Raw genomic sequence first — 19,954 nt, forward strand, 5'->3', positions numbered from 1 at the left:
ATGGTAATATGATGATGGCATAGTTGGGAGAAGCACTGAAGTAGAAATACAATGGTGAAGAACTTGAGGTGGATATTAAGTGTAATCAAGACTTGACAATGAAGTCACTTAACTTATATGTTAATATATGTAATTCATGAAAACTTTTGAAATAGCTAGGTTTGTCCTAAATAGCCTGCCTTACTCCTACACCATGAGGCAGACACCATTGGCATTGAAGAACAGACCTGCTTTTTGTTTGATTTGTCAGACAAAAGGAAATATTTACAACTAGGACAATGACTTGTTACAATTGTAATCTATGGCAGACACAACATGTCTAATTAACACTGGTTTGTAGGGAAAAGCGAGCATGTTTTAAACCCAGGGAAGCACGGGGAGAACGTTCAAAACTCCACACAGAAAGGCCCCAGGCTTTCTACTGCATCCAGCCAGGCGGCAGATTCAAACCCGCAACCTTCTTGATGCAACAGTGCTATCGTCTTATGTCACTCATTAAATACAAGAACTCTACTGTAATGGTCGGCATAAACTCTGAATCTTTGAAATTACAATATTGCTTCCACAGCAATGAAAAGTTACCAAAGAGCTCCATAGAAGAGCTCATAAGATCACACCTTATTTTCCTTTATTTATTTAACTATGGTTTTTGTCTCTTATTTCAAACATTTAATACTGTATTCTATAGGCCGAAAATACACCAAAAAATAGATTTAGTATCATACACAGGGCAATGCATCTGCAGATTTGCTGTATCCCTTTATACTGGGGGCACTGTGGTGTTCCCAGAGTGTTGTCTGTCTGGTCCAACCTGAAAGGGCCCCTGACCTTCGTTTTGCTTTGCTGTTTTGGTGGACTTGGTAATTTAGTCTTCTTATTTTATTTTCATAACACTGAGTGAAATGATGATAATAATAATTAGAATTAATTTAGTTTGGCATATATTGGTCAGTTATTTAAGTTCCAGAATACATTTGTTGTTTTGAATTAGCACTGGCAGGACTTTCTGTCAGGGATAGTTGGTTTTACTGGGCTAAAGTCTACAAGGGCTGAGCTATTCCAAAAATGGACAAAAAACAAAAATCTGGTGCACAGATGCGTAAAGGTAGAGAAGCTTTTTCTGTGCATTCTTTTTTCTAATTTCATTGGCAGGTTTGCCAGAATGAAACTGGACGTTACTGTATTTAGTGTGTTGTTTGGAGTTAACTGAATAATTTATTATCTTGGAGTTGAACCAGGCATCACAGAGTAACAAGTAAAACAACACACACACACACACACAAACAATGTAAAAGATGTGTTTTATAAAAATAGATATTTTCACGTGTCTACTATGCAAAACTTACTATATATAGTGAATTTTTGCTGGTTGATTTAAATCACCGAATCTTTATATTGTTACTATATATGATAATTATTAGACAGAAGACCTGTCAATTTTTCTGTTAATCACGTGCTTGTATCAGTTAGTGCTGTTCCACATTATTATATGATCAATGTATTTTTGAGTTTTACTAAATATGCAAATAGTCTAGTTTCATCATACAGTGCTAGCTGTACTATAGCTACTGTAATAATATTGCATAAGAGAATACAGTAGTACTGACAGTTTCCCTATGTGCCAGACAGCGCTTCATTTGACTATCCTGTTATGTTTTTGTGTCACAATTACAAGTACACACTCAGGACAATCTGCCTCTGCTACTACTCACCAGTGTGCTTTGATATTCAAAGATCTGTGCTTACTGTTAAAACAAGCACAAACAAGCTGCACATCACAATACTCTCGACAGACCTCTGAGTTGAAAGAGTTCGGTTCTACTGAATATTTGCATGGCTGAGGCTCAGTTCTCATAGGAATATCTGATCAGAAAATCTGCTGATGGAGAATCAGACGTAGGTTTAAAATGTAAATTGTGCTTTTGTTCATGTAAAGTTGATGTATTACAATGGGAATGGCAACCAAAAAAAACAGATGAATTTTAAAAAGTCGTGATTATTATTCAAAACCATATAACCCGTTAAAAACTTAACTTTGCTAATCAGAATACATATATCGCTTTTAATGTGAGAAATATCACCTTCTGATCTCTAACCTGCCTTTTTTAGGTTTCAACCCTGGAAACGTATCTAACATACCGTCTAAAAGAATGTTCAAAGATAAAAAGACAGCTTTTTTAATTATACTTATCGCTGTCTATGAGTGACAGCCCTCTTTAAGTAAAATTCTATTCCATCATTCCTTTAGTCTAATCAAATAAAGAATCCGATTTATTGAGTGCAGGTTTTGGACAGTTTTCTGTTCCTTTTTTTTTTCCCTCTCATGCTCTTTCATCTTTCTTCCTATCCCCCACCCCTTCCCCAGCCTCCATTTCCAGTGAGCCACCAGCAGGAGGATAATTGATCAATCATGCTAATTGAAGAGTCTGGACAGCTAGCCCACCATAGCAGATGTGCCAATTTGCATTCATTAAGATAGAAATGAGTCTTAATCACTGCTCAGCCTTTGATTGACAACATAAACATCCCCTGTCTGAAACTCCTGGTGCCCATTCAGCCCAAAGCACTGTAAGGGATTTATTCCATAACTGGCAATAACATGTATTTTCTTTGTGCTGTAAGTTGCTGAAAATGCACTTTTAAAGCAGAACTGCTTAATGCAATGATTGTCTCCATCGGTAAATAAAATAATATGCAGAATATGGAGCATGACGACAAACTGAACCCAAAGCTGTGACTGTGTACGTAGCTTTTGTCACAGTAAAATCTGCAAAGGGCAGTCGTGAAATTCACGCACAAAATAAATGTGATTCAGAGGAAAGAACAGGTTTTGACATTCAGTAATGGTCAAAATTTACATATCTTATTGAATGATTAATACAGCTCCATTGATAACAACAGCTGACAGAGACCATGAAATAATACCCAATGAAAATTACCTGATAATCTTATGCTCATTTCCTCTTGCTGCAGTGGTCTTGTGAGACGGGTTGGTTCTTCATAAATAGAGAAGGAACCGTCTGTTTTTCGCAAGTCACATTAACAATGGCCACCCCTATTTATTATGAGGAAGATAAGCAGAATTTCCCTATGAATGATCTTGGATTGTTTACTCGCACAAATCTTCAGGGTAAAAGACATTTAGAAAAAAGAGCAGCGAAAAGTCAATGCTTTGCATATGGTGCAGTCCAGTTATTTACAATTACAAGGCATTGGTATTTGAGTAAAATTGCATTCTCAAATTGGGTTAAAGCTTATTCACAAGCCTGATTTTATAAGATTACATTTAAGTGTTGATTTAATGTTGATTCCGTGCTCCTGCAAACCTGATTTATCCTAATCCATACCATATACCTTAATTGTATTGAATTGCTCAAAGAGAGGACAGATAAATGCCAAATGATGCCTGTGAAGTTACTATCTGATTTCAAGGTTTCTCCTGGAGACACAGTGATCTTTCTGTGTGCTGGAGAACGGTGTGAGGTTATAGAGGAGCATGAGCAAAATCTCATTAGCTCCACTGGTGGAGAGGGGAGGAAGAGTAAATATTATTAGATTAATCTAATGACTAACGGCAGCATTTTCATTTGTGGTATAAACAGAACTCAATACGAAGCACAATAAGAACAACACCATAAAACCTTCAGTCATGAATGCTCCTTGGTTCACAGTAATACAACCATTTTAAATACCACATTTAACATTTGGTCATGTTACTCTTCTGCATCACAGAAGAATAAAAATACAGCAAATGCAGCCCTCGAAAGAAGTTCACCTACAGTTTACCTTAAGCTAAAACTGCTGATTTTTATGAGAGTGAGCACTTACTGAAAATAATACTAGAAATAATTATCTTTTTAAGTAAATAACCTAAGAAAAACTAAATCGGTGACATTACACCATAATATTGTTTAGAAATGTTTAAAAATCAAGAGGGTTTGTGTAGCACGTAGGTGAATGCATAAAAAGAGAGATTTCATATGACAGTTCACCTGTCGCCTGGAGTGTTGGTAAGACCATGGCACACACCACAACACACACAGAAGAAATCTGAGCCTACTGCTCTGCTTTGGACTGCAAGCCAAGATTGAGACAAAGTCCATAGCCCTCCACTGGGTTATCAAACTGTGGCCCAGGCATGCATCCATCTGTGGAAAACATGGAGACTGTTCTTCCACACTGCACAGCTCAGCCTTTATCTACAGATGGTACTACTGAGCAGGAATGTGACCTTTGATTTAGTTTCTCACACGGAACGATCTTCCCAATGAAAAGTGGAAGAGGGTTTCTCTGGCCTCCCAAACCGGACAAATGAGCACATGATTGTTTGCATGGCAAAGATTGGTTTAACACAATTTAAAATCTTAGATAAGTGTCCAGTGTAAGTGTCCTCATGTGAGGCCCATTTCATTAGATAAATGGGGAGGGGTGGATTCTTCCCATCAATACAAATGCATCAGCTCCTCCATGGAGTGTGCAACTGTAGAGTTGTGCAGAAGCACAAAGCCTGAAAAGACTTCACCAAAAGTGGCACTCTCAGGTTAGGATTTTCTCTTAAAATATGATCAAATCATAGCTTTACAGATTATCAACCACCTCAGAGACCGACTCTCTAGCAAGGAAACTGTTGGGTTGTGTGGTGATGCTGGTAAGTGGATTGGGTTGGTTACTTCTGCTCCGCTTCTTCATTTCTGAACCTTGACCATGTAGCCAGCAGGCAGAGGGGGATTTGTGCATGTCTGCAAAGATGCTGGCCGAGTGAGCGGGGACAACAGTGGCTTGTTCTCGCCCTTTGTGTAGTGGGGCAGCTTCCTTGAGAGTAGCCAGAAGGGCTAAGTGGGAAAACAGCACGGGACCACTGGTACAACATTGTGCACAAGGTACATTTCAGTTACACCATGCTGTAAACATAAACATACATCAGTAGACCACAGATAAATAGAGATACAACAGTCTGAGATGAATAACACCGTAATGACTCTGGGTAAGGGATGTTGTTGTGTTTGCTCGTTTAAAATAAGGCGGCTTCCAGAGTCACGGCAAAAAACAAATTTGTGGTCACTGTTACGTAAGTGAGGAATGTATCCATGTATTTTTTATGCAGGTGAGCCCTTGCTCTGCTCTGAGGGCCCCTGATGGAGGAGTGACTGCGTGAGTCTACTGGATGCCAGAGCACTCTTCTGCAGCTCTGCCAAGCAGGTAATTCACAAGCAGCAGCAGCATGAATAAAAGATAATGGGCCACAGCTGACTCCTTTATGCTGCATGTAATTTCACTAATTCCTCCAAGTGAAAGTCTTTTCCAAAGCTAGGATTCTTGAAATTTCTCAATCTCACCCATCTTAAATCCTTAATGTCTCTTAATTGGGCAGCAGCAATAAAAATGCTGTATGTTTTAGTGGGCAGGTGGCAGTAAAAGTATTGTGATGCTGCAGTCTACATTGCCTAATAAAATCTCAGTGCGGAAGAGACTAGTTTAAGTGTATTTTAAATAATAGCTATAAAAATTAATGCAACTTCATACTAGTAGCGTTGTAACTTTATCAAAAGGCATTAACATACATTGTATATGCTTTCATTTAGTGAGAATGAAGATACCAGCCTCTTAAAGCAGATCTTGAATAAGCTGAAAAACCACACGTGTGCCAATGAAAGATTGGAACAGGATGCAACCCTAATCATTCTCATTTACTTTGGCTTTTACACTATTGGCTGACAGTTTTGTATGCTGGCATAACAAGTGGCTTACTCTTCCGCTAGTCGCCGGGCATGCAGGAGCTGCCAGGAAACCCAAGTGCATGTTGAGTTTTATAGAGCAGTATGGAATGTACTAAACACTGCATTTTCACTGCAGCAATAGCCAAACTGATGGTGCGTAATGAGGAATAGCCAGAGAACTTAGCCCTCCAGGTACAGTATCAATGGGAAACAGAGTCAGCAATGGTTGTCAGTGGCTACTATGAGCATGTGTGTGCAGAGATAGGTTTTCCACGTCAGTTGATGTGCACAAGAGAAGCTGAACTTATCAGAGAATGCAGACCTCCTGTGTCCTATCTGTATGGTGACCATTAGGAAACGGTTACTTGTTCCTCACTCTTTTTTGCTTCAAATATTACCCTTAGAGAATTCACAAAGCATTTAAACCTACAGTTATCACAGAGTAAATGTATTTAATAATCTGAATCCAGTTCTAAAACAATCATCTAAAATCTGCTAAATCTAAATATAGGTTTTGTAAGAGAAATCCTAAAAAAGAGAAAATATGCTTTATCACAGTGACGGAGAAGGCATGACGTGAAAGAAGTTTTTCCTCACAAAGTAAGAAGGCGACACTCACTCACCTCTACAATGTCAGAGTTGGTTCTGCTCTCATGGGGTTCGTTGTACTCTGTGTATTTCAGCAACACTTTGTCCATGTCTGTACTGGCATACTGGAACAGTTTGTTAGAGCTGTTGAAAATGATGAGGGCTATCTCACAGTCACATAGTACGCTCAGCTCATAGGCCTTTTTCATCAGACCAAACTTCCTCTTTGTGAAGGTAACCTGAGAACACACAGAAAACAAAACCATCCATTACAGAGACATTAAAAAGAAGATCAAAGTCAAGTGAAACAAAATATACGTTTGTACATCTACATGCAATTTCCACATATGTAAATGTTTCAATCCACTCCAATCCAAATTTATTCATAAAGCAAATTTAAAAACAGCAACTGTTGACCAAAGTGCTGTACAATCTGAATAGCAAAAATATAAACAGTACAATAGAAACACATAGACCAATTTAAAAGACAAAAAGGGCAGAAAAATGATAAAAGAAACAAGACCATAAGAAGAAGAAAGGCAGGTCTCATACTGAGTTAAAAGTCAAGAAATAGAAATACTTCTTATGGCAAGATTTAAAAACAGGCAGTGAGGGGGCCAGCGTTACATGCAGAGGTAACTCGCTCCAGAGTTTAGGTCCTACAACTGCAAATGCCTGATCTTTCCGGTGCTTCAACCTCGATCTTGGGACAACCAGAGGAAACTGGTCAGCGGACTTGGGTGACCTTGATGGGACGTATGGTTGTAACAGGTCAGAGGAAAAGGTTGGAGCTAACCTATTTAATAATTTGTAAGCTAACAATAAATAACAATAAATTCTTAAAATCAATCCTAAAATGCACAGGGAGTCAGTGAAGGAAGGCCAGTAAAAGGCAAATGTGTGTCTTGCTTTTGCGTTCCTGTTAAAAAATGAGCTGCAGCGTTCTGGACTGGTTGCTTGTGTGAGACAGAGGCCTGGCTAACACCAACATTAAGAGCACTACAGTAGTCAAGTCACGTCAAGATATGATCATGTATAAAGCTTTCAGAATCACTAAATGGTAAAAATGACTTGACCTTACTTGAGTCTCAGCTGGGAAAAGATAGATTTGATTGTTGAATTATCTGTGCAATTTAAAATCACTGTCCATCATCACATGCAGATTTGGGTTTAACATATGGCTTCAGGATAACAGGCGGCCCATATGAGGGGCATCACAGGCTCTACTTCGTCCAAATATCAGGACTTAAGTTTTATTTTCTCTCATTAAAGGTAAAAAAAAATAAGGTCACCCAAGCTTTGGTGTCCTTGAGACAGTCCAACAATGGTTTTAAAGAGTTTGCATCTTTCATTTTCAAGGCTGGTAAATTTGGGTGTCGTTTGTACAACAATGGAAAGAGATGCCATATTTTGGATCTTAAGAGGAGTAGATAAAGGAAAAAAAACAATTGGCCCAAGAATAGAACCCTGAGGGGCTCCACAAGGGAGAGTCACTGAGGAGGGCACCAAAGCTGACAGAAAAACATCTGTCAAACAAGTAAGACCTGAACCACTCAAGAGCAGTAATTTTAATGTCAACACATTGCTGAAGGTGTCCAGCATGCTCTACTGCATGCTTAGAATTAGCTGGTGCACCTGAAGTGAGACCATTATTGTTGTAATTATTTTGATGTTTGATCCAATAGTCTCTGAAATCTCTTCCGAAAAGCATGGGGGAACAACATCTGTGGGTTGCGTTGAAGGTTTCATACAACCAATAATTTTCTTAAGGGGGGAGAGAGAGACACAGGCTCAAACTGGTTAAAAACAGCAGAGCAAGTGACAGTGATGGATAGGTCATAGGAAGGGGGTGAGATGTGTGCTCTAATGATCACAATCTTGTCAAGAAAAAATGGAGAAAGGTCTCTGAGGAAGCATCATGAGAAGCAGATTGGGTGGGTATTAAGAATAGTGTTAATGGTCCCAAAAAGAGTTTGTCACAATTATTCAAAATAATATCAGAAAAAAATGTCATTTAGCTAAGTAAAAGTAGTAATATCACAGTGTAAGAATACTATGTTTTAAGTAGCTGCATTTACAAAAGATTGTACATCAACATGTTTTGTAGGTAAAATCTCAATCTGCAAAGTAACTTTTGGATAAATGCTGTGGTATAAAACTAAAAATAGAGGTACCTACAAATGTTACTTGTAAAGCAATGGAGTAAATGTATTTTCACCATTGACATTGTAATACTGAAAATGTTTTCTTCTGAGTAGAGTTACGCTAAGTGTGAAAAGCAAATACTGTTTATACAGTATAAACGGTCTCATTATATTACAATGTTACTGTAACCAAGGTGACAGATAACAAGATCATTCCTCCTTTAGGAATGATTGCAATGACATAGTGCATGTCTGAAATGTCTAGTTATCAGGACAGAGGTCAGGGTTAGAGGCACGAGTCAGCGAGCTGAGTCAGAGCTTTGGCAACAACAGGGGTCCATACATTACTGTAGCCCCTGACTCCATATACGGAAAGCTATCTCTGTAGTGCAGCATAAGCCTTGTTACATGAGCCCTCAGATGGGACTTCAGGTCATACATCACTCCTGTGGTAACGCAACCCTCTCTGCAAAGTGACTTTATGTCCTGTATCTCTGCTGCTCTGTCTCTGTGGTTGCTTCAGACCCATACACACATGTCATTATGTTACACCACCTCTTTACAGTATATTACAGTCATTTCTCAAACTAAAAAACATCAGTCACAAGGAGGGAGGACAGAAATGCGCTTTCTGGTTTTGTAATGGTTGTTTTCAGAAAATAGTTTTGAAATTTGTATATTTGAAAATATGGCTTCAGAATCATGTTTTTCTTTAGTGCATGTGTTTTGTTAAATGTGTATTATACAACTTGGCTTGTGAATGTGCTTGCACAAGCTGTGCTCAGAGCCACAGAGGAGTTCATGTGTCTGTATTCTCCATCAATTTCACTGACCTACTAAGAGAGGAGTTGAGCAGATGAGCTGGCTTTGTTCAACTTTAATTGGTCACAGCTTGCGGCTATACCCTCATTTTAACTGGTATAATGCTTTATAATCCTATGTGTTGCATAGTGTCTATGTAACTGCTGATACAGTGGGGTCACTCCAACTGTGATAAATGTATTTCAAATCTTCCACACTACAGGTAATTACACAGGACCATTATTCCTGCTCTAGACATGGCGGAGCCTGTCTTCGTGTCATTTTCTATTCAATGCAGCGATGCTACTCGAGCTCATATGACAAACCAGATTCTAAAACGACATGTCTTGAAATGACAAGGTTTAAATACAAGAGAAGCTGAACCAAATGACATGTTTGGAGGTGCAGAAAGAGCATTCTGGTTTTGTAAGTGTCATCCTGATGATTTTCTCAAGATGGATCATTGCATGGAGGCCAACAAGGGGATATTATTTGAGTCTCAGGTCTGTTTCTACCCACTTAGAGCACCTGCAGTTCTACCCAGCTGATACTAGTCTGCTCTGACTAAACACCAGGGCTGCCCACTCACTCATTTGCCTGCTTGCATATGTGTTTGTTTGCCTAACCAACTGGAAGGCACGGAAAATGTGGGAAAATGATTAACAAATTGTATGCTCTTTAGCAGATGAATGTGGCTGTTAAGCCATGGAGATGTCACCTTTCAGCAGGAAGCCCAGGATGAGACGCTGAGCGAGGACTTTGTTCCACCTGGATGCATGGCAGAGTGCTGAGTGCAGGGCTGCTGACCCAGGCACCGCTTCATTTCAATCTCAGCAGCAGCACTGAGACTTGGTCCTTGCCCCAGCCCGAGACACAGCACCTCTACAAAAGCCAGCTGCTGCTCCCACTGCCATTAAAGGTGACGACCACATTACTCATAAGAATTTTAGTTGTGTACTCTTTCTGTATTGGAGTTACCTTTCATAGGGAAAGAAGGAGGGTGTTTTGTACATTTTTATCTACTTTTTAGTTTTTAGAATACGTAACACAAGTCGTGACACAAAACAGCCCTGAGCGTTAAGACCAACATAAAACCTCCATCCACCCCCATCTTCTCTGGGGTGACTGTTGAGACTGTGGAAAACCACAGACATCCTTGAGGTCAAGTGGGAGGTTCACTGGCGGAGCTGTCCTATGGTTCACCAAGTCAAAGACACCCACAAAGACACTAAATGTGGTTCAAAAAAATCTGAGTCGCTCCTATAGTAAGATGTGGTGCACATGTAGTCTAGGTTCCTGACTAATTCATGTAATTTACAATGACAGGGTTAGCCTTGGTGTTGTAAAACTGTGTTGTACAACTGTACCACTGCATCTTACAGCAGTTCTGTGAAATCAAATGTCAGGACAAAAGAGAAGGGAGGTCACATTTAAACTTCCAATAAACTGGAGTGATTCCAACTTTCTCTGCTTTTGATAAGGTCATTATAACAGCTCACACAATACCAGACAGATCAGTGACTACACCAGCACTTCATTTAGACTATGTCAGGCTGAAAACCCTGACCTTTTAAGAAGCTCTCACAATGTCAAGATGAGATGGTAATTCTGCTCCTAATTCACACTTTCTACATTTCCAACTTCTTCCCAAGTGTCCCACCTCCATAAGATGTTTTTACTGAGCTTTAATTGAACTTGGTAATTCAGTTCTTTTATGCAGACTTTTTACACTTTGGGTACAAATTTTAGATGCAAGCTAAAAAGCCCACAAAGTGTTTCGAGCTGCACTATGCAATATGTTTCTGTCAAAATCCACCAATCATATTAGCAGCAGAGAAAACTGTGCAATATCCCCCTAAGAGACAGTGCAGGTTCACCCTATTTGCCTAAATAAGCAAGTTCTGGAGTGGTTATTGATCGAAATCTACATTCTTAGGAACTGGTAAAATAAAACTCAAGGTGAAATAAAAGCACTTTAGAACAAGGACATTTGTCTTCTTGAGAAACTGGGCTTACTAATTCTAATTGCTTCGTGAAATAAAATAATCACAAGCTGGCTGAGTTGGTAAACATGCTGAGCAAAGTTAACAGATTTTCGTTTACATGGTAGCTGGGTGTGCCAAATGCAATGTTAACTTGAGTGTGTCCTGAGATAAATGCATCTAAAACTCTGTAGCGTGAGCATATGTGCATGTCAGTCATGCTTCAACTGCTATATTCAGTTTTTGGTTTAACATTGTCATCCTACACAAAACAGACCCTGCCACAAAAAATCGTATAGTATATAATAACATATGCTACAACAAACCCAGACACACACATACATGCCGAGTTCATGTGTCAATCATAAGGTCTATCAATGTCTGTCCTCAGGCAGAGGTGCCAAGATGACAAACAAGACATCTGGGACTCAGAGTGCAGCTGTGACTGGGCCATGGCAGGAGATGCCTGAGTCACTAACACCTTCAGAGGGGTGAGGAGCTAGCGGCCTTATTAGAACCTCATGTCACCTCTGACAGCACCCATGGCAGACATGAGAGCGGGCTTCAGAGTCAGAGAGGTCTGGCACCAGCTGGCAGAGTGACCCAGGCCCTGTGGCTGCTGCCCTGGCTACGCAGTGCCAGAGAGTGCAGGCCTGGGAGACAGGCCAGGGCCACCACGACTGTCTGCCTGGATCAGCTCTCATTGGGAGAGAGGACAGCCCCAGGACCCCCATGTGGACAACTGAGGGCACAAAGGCCTTGTCCACTGGGTGGAATTGACCTTGAAACCTACAGTAGCTGTGACTGATCCTGTTTAGTCGAGTGGATGACATGCTCGTTAACAAAGCCTAAGTAGGTTTCCTAGAAATATCTCTAATCAATAACAAGAATGATCCAGATTAAGTGATTTGTTCTATTTATTGAAAACTGTAACCGTCATAAGAGACAGTGTGCTGTGGTGATAAAATTGTAAATAATTCTGTATTATCTAAAAGTGGGAGATTTTGGGGATGCATTACAAGGTATCTTTTCCGTAACACTTAACAGAAAAAATACAATCATCATCACCCAACTTCATGTTTTGCTGCTTCAGCACAGTTTTATGGAAACTACATATCATCTTGAACAATGATAATATATGCAGTGGCTGTCACATTTAACAGTGTTCCTCTTTTCTGTCCATGGTCTATCAATAAGCTTTTTACCTGTCATAAAAATAATGACAACCACTCAGAACTTCAGGAATGGTAAAGGCTAAAAAATGGGAGGTATGCGCTGTGTTGTTCCCTGGAGAGGAAGTGAGAGAGAGAGAGGGACAGAGCTGCTCCATGCCTACAGGCATCTGAAGTGCCAGTATAAAAACCAAAATGAGCAACAGCAAGGGCAGGCAACCCTCCACCCAGCAGCAAAATCATCAAACTTTTAATGACTTGGGCAATTACCCCCAGTGAGCCTGCTTAATGGCATCCAGAGGACGTCACTAGACACTGTTCACTAGGCTACGCCAGCTTATTCCCTTCACTAACCTACAAGACTAATGTGTACCCTCCCAGTAGATCCACGCACACCATGACAGCTGCTTTGAGAAGGAGAAAGACCCTGAAAGTGCTCACTCAGTGACAATCACTCTGCTGTTGTTATTTTGTGCAGTTCACGAGTTCCAACCCTGTCAAGTCAAAACACAACAGATACTCCCCTCTTTTTGAAGGCCAAATTTCACCACCACTCCACTGTGTGTGTGGCTACGATAGAAAGACAAATAGAGATGATGAAAATGTATTAGTGTATGATGAATATGTGTGCATCTGTCCATGACTCAAAAGGTAAAAAATGATAATACTGTAAATAAGGACAACCAACCAGGGCTGTTGCTGTTCGTTATCTAGCATTCATTTAAAATCAGCACATCATTGGCTGATGACTGTGTCGCTGTGTTGTAGGTCCATCACTTATGTACGGCATGGCTCGGGAACTGGCTCTTTACCATCCTACAGTATGCATGACAGGACCTCTGCTGCCTTCATTTCTCATTCTGTACACCTCTATGAGGCCACACAGGAGACACACACTTTTGTGTGAACATAAAGCTGCAGAAAAAGGTCTCAGTTGCACATGATGTATGCAACTGTGCAATATTTTAACTGTTATCTTATCTTACCTGTCACTTTTGCACAATGCACTTCATTATTCTGAAATACGAAAATGAGTTGTCATTACACGAGGTTAAGTAATGACATGGAGCAAAATAAAAAAAAACAAAAAAACAACATATCAGCAAAGTTCACTGTCTGTCTAAACTCTGCACTCACAATTCCTGATAGATTGTGCCATTACAGACCTCCTCAGCCTTTGCCACACTCTGTATTATAAATCCTGAAAGGTTAAGAGCCCTCTTAAAGCACTTGTAGAGATAATGTAAGTGAGCCCCCGTTGTCCCCACACAACATCCCATATAGCAATACTATCTAATTAGCCCACTTAAGGACTTCTTTCATTTTAATGCTAGTATGGATAGCTAGCAGCAGAGAGGCGTAGATAAAGATTCAAATTGTCTGCCGACAATGGGGACCATATGCTAATGGCTATTCCCCCTTGGTTAGGAGCACGCCCCAGGGAGATGGCACTGTGCGCTCCATGGCCCACAAAAAAAGAAAGAAAGATACACATGCATACATCACTTGATACCAAAGCTTTATTTTAGCACAGTGGCCTATTGTCATAACAGATTCTCTGCTGAGCCAGCTAAAACCAACTAAATGCAAGCTGAAATGCCTGTGTTCAGCTGATAAACTTTCTCACAAATTATACAGTGAGACATTTAAAATCTGAAGCAGACACATTAATAATAAGCAACGTCTCTCTCTGCAGCTCCACTTTTCTGTGAAACAATACACCTAAATGTCTTCCCTTTATCCTTTCATATAGGCGGTATGAAGAACGGATCATCTGAAGGGTTAACATGCTCACCTGGCAAACAGTCGCCAAACTGTTTTCATGTAATTTTCTCTTTTTTTCCATGATGTCACAGGTCAATGCATGCAGTGTAGATACTAGCAAGGAGACAGGGGTGATTCCTCTCCTGCTGTCCTATTTGGATCCCACCCAGAGCCAGGTGTCGTTATACTGATAATTCACCCAGAGTGTGGATTTTTGTTTTGCACTTGGCTGAACTGCTGGCCTCACACTAACTGACAGAGACAGGGTCAGAGTACGGATTGGTTAGCACCGTATCATGTTAATACCCTCAGGAGAGTAAGCACTACTGTACCTCCATTATATTTCTGTGTGCACAGCAAAAAGGTGGTTCCATATGTGAAAGAATGCAAATTATATTTTGAGGGAGTGCTAACAAGATGCGGTCTATTTAGCTACGGGAAAACTACGCGTCTTCATTAATTGGTATAATTCGTCAAAAACTGTGCTAACGCTTCCTCAACTTAGCTCTTAAATCAAAAGGAGCATAGCTAAAAAAGAAACGGACCCAACCTTCCTGCTATAGATATCCAAGCCTGTTATTCTTGTTTCAAACAGACCCAGGCTGTTTTGTACAGTGTTTTGCTGTTTAGGAGTTTATATATAACGTGAGCAGACAGAGTGAATTCCAGCTCTCTCCATCTCTGCGGCTAGCAGGGACCAGTGCAGCGCAGGCAGAGAAGGGTGCTGTGTGTCCTGCTGACCCACCCTGCAAATGAGAGGGTGCCGTGGTGCAGTGGCTGCTCCTAATTACTACCAAACAGCTGCAAACACATAGGGCTACAGCGAAGGGGCCCAGCCATGTTGCCAGGCCAGGGGACAAGCCCTACAGTGTGGGGAGGCCACAGGCGGCCCGCTGTGCTCCTCGCTACCCTCAGTTCACTCCCACGCCATGAGGCCCCCGCTGCAGCCCAGTGCTCCTGCTGCCTCATCAACTTCTCTGGCTGAAATTGCAGGGTGGCAGGGGAATCATGTCTGTAAATATGACCGCACTGACAAAGAAATGTCATGGTCCCTGTTCAGCTGGCTGGGACTTTAGGGAGGGAGGTATGTCTGTTTAGATCCATGCACACCATGACAGCTGCTGAACTCTGGTCCCAGGCAAAAAGGAAAATAGAAGACGACTGTAACCTTCAGATAGGTACAGAGCAGACATCTTGTAAAACAAGCTAAGAAATGCCCTAGTATGATAATAATATTTATTCAAAAAACTGTATTTGAACCTTCAAAAAAGTGCTCCAGATACAAACTTAAATAAATACATATCAAATATTGACACTCACCTGCCTGTTCCTCTCATCCATGATCCTGGTGATCTGTATCTTCTTCCGCCCCATGCCTGCGTCCTTTCCGGTCTCTCTGACACCTCAACAATATCAGAAAAACAACACGATTTCTTCTCCCACTCTCCTAGCACATCGTGCAACAGTCACTCTTCTTGTATACTCTCTTTCTTCTTTCTTCGCAATATGCTCTTCAGCAGACCACACCACAATCTGCAAGAGGACAAAAACAGAAGACAGAAGACAGAGAGAGGGGGGAACAGAAAGTTAACTTGACACTCAACAATGTCTCTTTAGGCACTTCAAAGCACCGGAGGCTCTGTTTTCTGTTCTCAAGCACATTCAGAAAGTATGAGACCCACATGGTGTAAACCTTATCTGCTTGGCTGCTGCACTTGAACCACAGCAGAGGTCAATGAAAGACGGCTTCAAGCTTACAGGGCAGCAGCTATACTGTGCAAAACTCACTTACTAGTTGCATTGAACTGTACATGATTGAACTCATACATGCAGACAATGACAATAAGCGCTGGTGACACCAACTCTCCAAAATAATCTAAATAATCAAAACACTTTTACCTCTGTTTGGAACCATTAATGGTGAATCATTTGTTCATTCTAAAGGCTGTGTTAAAAGTCAATACTCTAAAGGAATATTTTGGGAAATACACTTCTGCAGAGTTAGATGGAAAGTAACACCACTCTCATATCTGCCAATCAAATACAAAAACCTGGTAGCTAGGCTTAGCACACCGACTGGAAACAGCAAACCTGGCTCTGTCCAACAATCACAGAATACACATACCAGCACCTCTAAAGCTCAATAACTGACATGTTATATCTTGTTTGTTTAATCTGTGAAAAAAAAAGCATAAAGTGATACTTCCCTGTTTTATGGGCAGTTATGTACCAGGTAGTTCTAGCCAAAAAATAATCCAGTGCATAACCATAAAATGGAAAATTGTTGTTTTTACACTTTTGTTTTTGTATGGATTAAACAAACAAGATGTAATGTGTTAATTGGTAACTGCTGCCAGCAGATTTTATTACCTTTGGACAGGGCCGGGCTAGCTTTGTTTCCAGTCTTTGTGCTAAGCCTAAGCTTAATTTTTACCATACAATCATGAGACTAGTATAAATCATTTCATCAACTCTAGGTAAGAAAGCGAATACATCTATTTCCCAAAATGTCAAACTTGTATTTTCTTTTTTATATGTTATGATAGAGCTAAGTTTACATCAGCAAAAAAGTTTGTCTATCTTCCACTGCCTGCAGAGACAGAACAGCAACATTTCCTTACTCCTTCTAAGCTGACCCGTCCTGATACCAACCGTGCGCTTAAAATGATTAAGAGAGCACCTAGTCTGGGGTTGACAGTAGCCGAAATCTCCTGGGCTGAATGAGAAGCCATGGGGGGTGAGGGCGGTGGGGGCTATATTCCCACATGAGCTTGTAACCTGGCCAGTGGATCAGACTGCGCTGCTCCCCAGGGAATATCTAACTCTGTCCTGTCTGTGCTTCTCTGCGAGAAGAGATATAGCCCCCTCCCTGGAGGGGCATCCATCACTTACACCCAGCAAATAGAAAATGTCTAAACAACTGCATTTCCCCTATGAGTGCAAATGTAGAAAGGTTAACAACTCAGGCCATTAGATGCAGTCAGCAGTTGTGAGGCGAGCAAGCCAGGGGCCGAATTGGCAGTGAAAACGAAAATGACCAGTTCCAGTGGCACACAGTCATTATGGGTTACAGATGGACTGGCATTATGGTGTCTGGCTGTCTGAATCGGGGCTCCACTGAAGGCAAACTTTACTGAGATCACCTCGCTAACTACCCACGCACGGCTGTCTGGGCCAAGAAGGCAACCGCTTGAACCCCCACAAAGAATTTCCCCAAACCACATCACAGCAAGCCTAGGAGAATGATGATGTTCTCGTTCATTCACCATTTTATTCACACACAGAGAGCAGTGTTCGAATTGGAGGGAGGTCAGGGAGGGGTTCAGCTCCTCCAAGGACATACCTGAGCCTCGTTGAAAGCAATTGAAAGTTTGAGAGTTTCGTAAAGGTTTGTTGTGTTTATATAATATTGAAACCTTCAGTGAATTTACTGGAATGGGAGGTATGCTGGTCAATTCACTGTGTGTTTATTAAGTTAATATAAAGACCAGCAATCTTGAGTGTGCCTATGTATGAATCTGGTGCTGGTTTAGAGGAGCTTATCTATGGTGACCTAATCTGTAATCATCTGTTGAGGCATTCGTTTGTGAATGCTCATAAATGTAAAATTAGTATAAGCAGTGCTTCACATCTACAATAATGATCTGCTCCTCCAAAATGCTGCAGTCTTGCTCATTTTACAAAAGTCCAGTGAAACCATATATCAGAAAGAATCGAGACACTCACATATACACACACATGCGCACATCTTTTCCTCTCTTTATACAGACAAGCTGTCACAGCGGGACAGTTCAAGTCTAGAGGCATAATAGACTGTGTCATGACATTTCTCTTACACAGATATGAAATGACAAGCTGAGAGGGCCTTCAGACTGCAGGTGTGCCGCGCTCCCAACTTAGTGTCCGCATTCATCAGAAGTTATTCGAAAGCTGAAACATCTTTCTGACAAAAATTAATTTTCAGAATTTGAATAATCCCTCTAGTCTAATGCTGCAGTTGCTCATATCACAACATACTCCACTGTAGATTAAATAAAACAATTTCAATCCCCAGAACTAAGTGGGAAATTTTCAGCTGGCACCACAACCCCAATAGACATGTCAGAAGATGGTCAGATTACCAACGAGAACAACGTCTGTATTGTAGCAGAGGACATGTTTGTGCATGACACTCTGACTTCTCTTAAGTGTTAGAACGAGACAGAGTATCTGTTTATGGCCTAAATCATGTGCTCTTTGTGTGTCTGTATGGATGTGTGTGTATACATGTGTGTAGGAAACAGAGACAAAGAGATAAATATAAAAAAGAGAAAAGGAAAGGGGACAAACTGAGCCTGGAAGCAGGAGCAGGACAACACGAGGCTATGAGGCAACTTCGACTCGACTGCAAAAGCCCCTCCTTAATACGTCATATATATAATTCTGCATATAATGACAGGCAGAGTAAGAGTCATTAACCTTGTTTGTTCGAGGGAAGCATCAATTCGATTTGTTGGATCGGATCTTGGCGCCAAAACTGACTTTGTTAAGCAGATCAGGTATTGGTCAAATGTCACAAATTAAATGCAGTTTTCTGTTACCCTCTACTCATTTAAAGCAGTAAGTTAATGTGCTGAAAGCTACCACCGATACTTCTGCAACTTTCTACATGTGCTGCACGATTAAAGTATTTCAATGTGATGTGATGGTCATGAGGTTGTTTTTCATCTTTGGATAGTGGAATACATTTTATTACATGTTTAACAATGCTTGAAGAAACTGGCATTACAGCTGATCAACAACAAACTTTTAGAAACTAGAGGTAAAAAAACACTATTGGATGAGCTACGGTGCCTAACAGGTTATTTTTGGTCTGGGAAAACAGATTGAGTACCATGTAATTACACTAAGGGAAGCCTTTTCTGTGTGGATGCACTGAGGACAATGAGTGCAGCATCGGGTCTGAACATCTGAGCTCACAGAAGCTCTGAGCTATTTGTAAGGTTTGTACCTGTTCACAACACCAATGGTCCTACAGCACAAACTGTGCGACATCTGCTATACGAAATGTTATGGTATGGTCTGTCTGTTGTTATGAGGTCGATACATTGAAATTTTGCAATTTCATAAACCTTCCAAATAACGTAAGACAATGAGACAACAAATGTGTACAAGCCTAAAAAGCACGTTCGACTTTACTTGTATTTAAGAAGTGATCTGTAGTTATAGCTTCATGTTCGCTTGAGCATTTCTTAATAAATTCTACGCAGATCGCCAATCTTACATTTTGTAAAAAAAACAAACAAAAAAAAAACGTATCAGATCAGCATCCTTAGTTTGTACATCCAATGTGCTTCAAATACTGTTTTAAAAGACCTTGATACAATACACCTGGTCCAATTTGATATAAACCAGTCCAGCACTTCTGAAAGTTGCTTACCAAACATTTGTAACACATAAATCAATGCGCAAACAGTATGTCGCCATAGGAGCGACCACATCAGCCTGACATAAAGTCAATATGACATGTCTAACAGAACGAGTCTATGCCATACTGCACCTTCTGTTAACTACACATGCAGTTTTGGAACACACAGTTTCTATAAAAGTAACTAATCATTGCAATCATTTCCAAACAGAGCCACCTTGATCCTCCATGACGAGGTGTGAGACTGGTCAAGAGACAGGAGGGCCAGTCTGCCTGCTCCTCCCTTAAGACACACCATGGAGACACTGGGAGGCTTGGTGACAGGCCTGGCCCTTTCACAATCAATAAAACATGCTCAATTCCCAGTGTAATTACTGGA

General features: G+C 40.7%; 1 protein-coding gene across 9 annotated transcripts in view; it reads right to left on the reverse strand.

The window, feature by feature from the left end:
- Positions 1-19,954, reverse strand: part of mef2aa (myocyte enhancer factor 2aa) — a 61,108-nt gene that overhangs the window by 25,106 nt on the left and 16,048 nt on the right. For all 9 annotated transcript variants that reach the window (XM_070831516.1, XM_070831514.1, XM_070831520.1 and 6 more), the window contains exons 2-3: positions 15,489-15,701; positions 6,341-6,544 (exon numbers count right to left, since the gene is read on the reverse strand). In XM_070831516.1, coding sequence (XP_070687617.1) covers positions 6,341-6,544; positions 15,489-15,542 — 258 coding nt within the window. In that variant the 5' untranslated portion in view covers positions 15,543-15,701. The remainder of the gene's footprint in view (positions 1-6,340; positions 6,545-15,488; positions 15,702-19,954) is intronic.

The sequence above is a fragment of the Pempheris klunzingeri genome, chromosome 5 (genome assembly GCF_042242105.1).
Source record: "Pempheris klunzingeri isolate RE-2024b chromosome 5, fPemKlu1.hap1, whole genome shotgun sequence".
NCBI classification, from domain to species: domain Eukaryota; kingdom Metazoa; phylum Chordata; class Actinopteri; order Acropomatiformes; family Pempheridae; genus Pempheris; species Pempheris klunzingeri.